At 51.5% G+C, this 6,051-nt stretch overlaps 1 protein-coding gene across 1 annotated transcript in view; it reads left to right on the forward strand.

Annotated features, from left to right (window-relative positions):
• Window positions 1–2,830, forward strand: part of Nucb1 (nucleobindin 1) — a 13,923-nt gene extending 11,093 nt beyond the window's left edge. The window contains exons 7-12 of the mRNA XM_050121306.1: window positions 427–485; window positions 703–795; window positions 869–961; window positions 1,238–1,408; window positions 1,735–1,831; window positions 1,922–2,830. Of these exons, the coding sequence (XP_049977263.1) occupies window positions 427–485; window positions 703–795; window positions 869–961; window positions 1,238–1,408; window positions 1,735–1,831; window positions 1,922–2,034 (626 nt within the window). The 3' untranslated portion in view covers window positions 2,035–2,830. The remainder of the gene's footprint in view (window positions 1–426; window positions 486–702; window positions 796–868; window positions 962–1,237; window positions 1,409–1,734; window positions 1,832–1,921) is intronic.
• The last annotated feature ends 3,221 nt before the right edge of the window (window positions 2,831–6,051 follow it).

Below are 6,051 nucleotides of genomic sequence, written 5' to 3' on the forward strand. Positions count from 1 at the left end.
TTCGAGACAGGGTTTCTCTGTGGCTTTGGAGCCTGTCCTGGAACTAGCTCTGTAGACCAGGCTGGTCTCGAACTCACAGAGATCCGCCTGCCTCTGCCTCCCGAGTGCTGGGATTAAAGGTATGCGCCACCATCGCCAGGTCTTGGTTTGGTTTTGAGACAGGGTTTCTCTGTGTAGCCCTGACTGTCCTGGAACTCTGTAGACCAGGCTGGTCTTGAACTCAAGAGATCTGCCTGCATCTACTTCACCCAGCCAGAACTGGTTCTTACAGCAACAGGCCCTGCAGGATACTGATGCCCACAGGCCATGGCCACCATTCTATTCTCTGCTGAGAGACCTCACAACCACCCACAATTCCTTCATCAGCTTTTTCCTTGGAGACCAGACTCGTCCAAACCTCTGTCCCTAATATCTCTTTTCTCCCAGACATCAACAGCGATGGTGTCCTAGATGAGCAAGAACTGGAAGCTCTCTTTACCAAGGAGGTGAGTGTGCCGGAAGCTTTCTGGGCTAGACATACTTTAGCCTCTCATTCCCATCAGTGAGAGTGCAGGAGAAAACTACAACTCCCAGCAGCCCCTGGGGACAAAACTGTTACTAGTAGCATCAGGCCCCATGGTCCTCTGGGAGGTGAAGGATGTTTCCAGGAGTGGGGCTTGCCTGGGCCTCTCAGCACTTCATGCTTCTCCCTTCCCCCTGCAGCTGGAGAAGGTTTATGACCCGAAGAACGAGGAGGATGACATGAGAGAGATGGAGGAGGAGCGGCTGCGTATGAGGGAGCACGTGATGAAGAACGTGAGCGAAGCCATGCTGTGGGGGGAGTGGGCAGCAGGCTCAGCACAGCCCTAACCCTGACCTGGCTCTCCAGGTGGACACCAACCAGGACCGTCTTGTGACCCTGGAAGAGTTCCTAGCATCCACCCAGAGGAAGGAGTTTGGGGACACCGGGGAAGGATGGAAGGTGAGGATGTGGGAACTCTCTGGCCTACGTATTGATCTCCCAGTCCACCCTTTCCTTCAGCACCTCTGGCTGCTTCCTGGTCTGTTTGGGTTTCTGTCCCTCCTTCTGGTTTTCTGATCTCCTATTCCCATTCCCTATCTCTAGGCCCCTGTTCTCTTTTCTAGTCTTTTATCAAACACTCCAACCCAGTCAGGTCGCTGGGTGTGGCACACATACACCCCAGCCTCTCACCCTTCCACTTCAGTGAGGCTGAGTCCTGTGTCCTGTGTCTTATAGACAGTGGAAATGTATCCGGCCTACACAGAGGAGGAACTGAGGCGTTTTGAGGAGGAGCTTGCTGCCAGGGAGGCTGAGCTGAATGCCAAGGCCCAGCGCCTCAGCCAGGAGACAGAGGCTCTGGGGCGCTCCCAGGACCGCCTAGAGGCTCAGAAGAGAGAACTGCAGCAGGTGACTCCCTGGGGAGCCTGGGCCCCTTATCTGCATCTCGTGTGGCCTTTTCCTGTATCCTGACGGGTGTCTTCAGGTGGGATGGCCTGTAACTCCCGCGTTAGTGATAGTGGATACATTTATGCATTGTTAGTAAGAGTGGGGGGGTCCACGCCTGGCTATGCTGCTGCAGCCATTTTTCATGAGCAGACAGGGGGATAAGGGCTCAGTGGGGGAATGCCCAAGCCACAGCAGGAGGAAACTCAATGCCAACTAGTGTGAATCCCTGTACGGTGGCCACTTAGCAGTTGGCTCTAACCTCTTGTCTCTGCGTCCACTTCCTGCAGGCTGTCCTGCAGATGGAGCAAAGGAAGCAGCAACAGCAAGAACATAATGCTCCCCCTTCCAAACCCGAGGGACAGCTGCAGTTCCGTGCAGACACAGGTACTGGCTCTGGACCCTGGACCTTGGATCTGAAGGAGTCTGCCTGGGAGTCGTGGATTGTCTAACGACATTCTCCCATTTCCTCCGCAGACGACGTCCCTGTCCCAGCTCCAGCAGGTGACCAGAAAGATGTGGCTACTCCTGAAAAGAAGGCCGCAGAGCAGCCCCCCGAGCTGCCCCAGCTGGATTCCCAGCACTTATGATCTCTCACTGACCCCAGCCCTCAAGTTCCTACAGTGTTGGAAGCCGGATGAAGTGTCCTTGCGGCCTCTCCAGAGGCCTGAGCCGGCATGGCTTCCTGGGGAGGAGAACAGGGCTATCATGTTCCTCAGACGCGCCTCTGCCCGTCTATCACTCTCAGCTCATCTCTCACAGCCTCCAGGTCCCAGTCCCTTCCTTCTGTCTCCTGGCTTTTCTTTATTCTGTCAGGGACTCGCTGCAGGAGCTGAAGTTAAGAGAGACCCTCACTTGGACCTGCCCCAGACCCGCCTTCCTTCCTGGTTTGCTCTTAGCTGTTCCAGGCTCCGCCACTTTGCGTCCCGTGCCTAGTGTCAGAGGACCACAGGACCTTGGCTTGGTCCCTTGGACTCTGCCTTCTGTGGGGCCGGTGATCTCAGTTCCTTTCAGTGGCTGGAGGCTTGGGACATGGGATGTCCTTCAAGTAACTCTCAGCTCTGCCTGGACCCCTGGCTTCCATTGGCACCTCACCAGCCTTACCCTGACCTCCTGGCCCCCAGAAGGTACCCAGATACAGCTATATCCCTAGCTGAGATCCAGCTGCCCTCAGCCCCCTGCAGGGGCTCCTGAAGTTGGCACGCCCACGTCCCTGGCTTCATGCCAGCCTGCTGTGTCCTACTCCATGCCCAGTTCCACTCAAATAGAGCGCGGCCCAAATGAACATTGGCGTGTTTGTGTGCGCATACCACCCTCTTGGGCGTCCCATCCACGTGCCCCTTCTTCACTCCTCCGTGTTCTATTTAAACTTCACTTCTGAGAAGATTGGTGGGGTGGTTTTCTGTCTGTTCTTGGCAGCATGGCTTCATATTGCTTCAAATTGCATTGGGGACAAAAAAACCAAACCTGAGCTTGAAAAAAATTTAATAGCTTAAACAATTTAAAAAATACATTACTGAAGGGGCTGTGGATCCCTTGGTGTAATGCCTACCTAGCGTGCATGAGGCCCTATGTCCTGCAGGCTATTTAAATGAGGAATGGGAGCAAATGCCTGTAATCCTAACCCTTGGGAGGTGGAGGCAGGAGGAGCAAGAGATCAGGGTCATCCTAAGCTGTCCAACAAGTTGAAGGCCAGGCCTGAGTTCAGGCCAGCTGAGAAGACTACACAGTGAGATCCTGTCAGAAGGGGGGCACGGTTAACACAAAAGTGTCTGCAGGCATGAAGACCAGTGTGTAAAATGTGACTCCAGCAACGGGGAGGCAGAGACAGGTGGGTCCCTTCAGGTTGCTGGCCCACATCCTAGCCAATTCTGCAAGCACCAAACCTTAGGGAGACTCAATAAAACTGCAGCATGTTGAACACATCCAACATGGCCCTCTGGCCTGCACACACACTATCTAAGGCTTCAGGATTCTGAGGAGATTTTCCAGGCTCCCTTCAGGGTCCCACATCGCTGTGACAGCTCCAGATATCACCCACACCTGCAGAACATGCAGTCTGGATTGTGTCAGTGGGAGAGCCTGCTTCCCAAAGCCCATTCCCAGGCGAACACCAGGATGTGCTGTCTTTAGTGCTTTGTCATCTGGAATGGGGACGTTCTCTGGTGCAATGGGTATTTGGGAAAAGGACCAAGGTCATCTTTACATAAGGGCATGCCCCCAACAGCTGCACCACCAAGTGTCACCGATGATGACGTCACAGGAGCCACAATGTGGAGCCCCAGAGTTAGGCTTCTAGCTGAGGTTTAGCGGAAGGAGTAATGGCTGGAGTCTTAGGAACCAGTTTTGTGACTTTCCCTTCTTCCATCTACCAGGAAGTGCCTGGAGTTCCGTAACCTTAGACCTGGCTATCACTGATTAGTTGCCATGGTTTCTGGGAGAATGTATTCTGTTCTCCAAGATGGTACCACGTGTAAGTGATTCAGAGAGAAAAAACAAACAACACAGCAGCTCCACTGCTGGAAACCCTAACTGCTTAGAGACCCTCAGAGAGGGGAGGGGCCCACTCCAAGGTCTTTTTTGTTTGTCTTGCTTTTTTTTTGTTTTGTTTTGAGACAGGCCATCACTATGCAGCTCTGGCTATCTTGGAACTCTATGTAGACCAGACCAGCCTTCAACTCAGAGATCCTTCTGCTTCTGCATCTCGAGTGCTGGGATTAAAAGCGCGCACCACCAAGTCCTGCATAACACCTTTTTAAAAAGATTGTTAGTTCTGAGTATAGGTGTGTCTGTGTGTCTGACACAAGAGTGCCGGTGCCCACAGATTTCAGAGAGCAGCTGCAGTTACAGGTGATTGTGAGCTTCTCAGTGTTGACGCTGTGAACCACACTCAGGTCCTCTGCAAGGGCAGCCCATGCTCTTAACTACTGAGCCATCCCTCCAGCCCCAGCTACCCGATGTCTAAAATGTCTGCAATGCGAGGGAAACTGGATATTGCCCTGCTGAAAGTGGATTTAGCCAATAAGTTGAGAATCAGTTTTCTATTTTACATACTAGGCCACAGAACTCAGCTGCTCTCTTAAGGATTTCCCAGAACTAGAAGCTGCAGGAACTCGCATTTTCTGGAACAGAAATGTGACACCCCGCACACACACCATGGGGTCCAGTCCTGAGCCAGGAAGAAGCACAGAGGGGAGAGGATTCTGTCCCTAACTCCAGGGGTCATAAGAAGTGGAACCACCTGTCAGGCCTGTGGCCCAGGCCTATCAGCTGCTTGGGAAACTGAGGCAAGAGGGTCATTTCAAGCACACAGTGATACTGTCAGGGAATGTAATGAACTGTCGTTTCTATCAAAGGGTTAAACAGAAATGGGAATAGTTATTATTCATAACTACAGTTAGGTGATTACAGATTAATATGGCTATGGTTAGATGTTGCATAACAGTTCAATGATTGATTAAAACTACAATTACTGACAATTCCTGTCTCACTAAATTGTGACTGAATATTCAGGTCAGGCAATGTTAATTGAACCTGAAGAAAAGACGGAATGAAACCATTCTACGAGAGCAGGACGTAGCGGGTGCAAATGAGATGTCCTTTCTTTTCTCTCCAAAAGTTAAATGAGATAAAGTTCCATCATTAAAGAGACTTGTAAAGACAAAACTGGGGGTGGAGAGGAAGGGGCTCAGCATTTAAGAGTTCTTGGCTAGGTTCCCAGCACCCACATGACGAGAGGCTCCCGGTGTCTATAACTCCAGTTCTAGGGAATCCAACATCTTCTCCTCCTCATGCCATAGATTTGAGGGTGTGCCTGTTTGCACTTATGACACTGTGTACATGCATGGTGCACACAGAGGACAGAAGGCATTGCATCTTCTAGAACTAGAGTTAAAGATGGTTGTGAGCTGCCATGAGGAACTGAACTCAGGTCTTCTGGCAGAGCAGCCGGTGCTCTTTACTGCTGAACCACCTCTCCAGCCACGGAGACACCCTCTTCTGACCTCTGTGAGCACCAGGTGTGCACATACACACATACATACAGGCAACACACACACATTTGAACAACAAAAACAAACCTAGTGGGTCCCTGCTGGGTGTGTTCGCTTGCTTGATTGGCACGGCCATGCCCCCATCTACAGATTTTGCCTTGCCAAAAACACTTTGGGTCCTGTGGTTCTTTACTTGAGATCCCAGACCACCAGTTTCTAATGATAGCAAGACCCTCTCTCAAAATAAAAAGTAAGAGGGCACCTGAAAGATAGGCATAGTGATATATCCTTGTAATCCCTGCATTCAGGCAGGAGGATTGCTCTGAGTTGAGGTCAGCAGCCTGGGCTATATATATTGTGAATTCCAGGCCAGCAACAAAGTATGGCACTATCAAAGGGGGAGGGGAGGAGTAAAGCACAGTAGCATTGGAGAAATGCTTCTCTCTCTCTCTCTCTCTCTCTCTCTCTCTCTCTCTCTCTCTCTCACACACACACACACACACACACACACACACACACACACACACACGACTCGAGTATCTAGAGGTCAAGGTCTCAATCAAATCCGAAAGCAGCGGACTGTGGAGGACTGTAGAGCCCAGCGGCGTAAGGTTC

This window comes from Alexandromys fortis, unplaced genomic scaffold (genome assembly GCF_014885135.2).
Source record: "Alexandromys fortis isolate MF-2015 unplaced genomic scaffold, M_Fortis_MF-2015_v1.1 scaffold_161, whole genome shotgun sequence".
Taxonomy (NCBI): domain Eukaryota; kingdom Metazoa; phylum Chordata; class Mammalia; order Rodentia; family Cricetidae; genus Alexandromys; species Alexandromys fortis.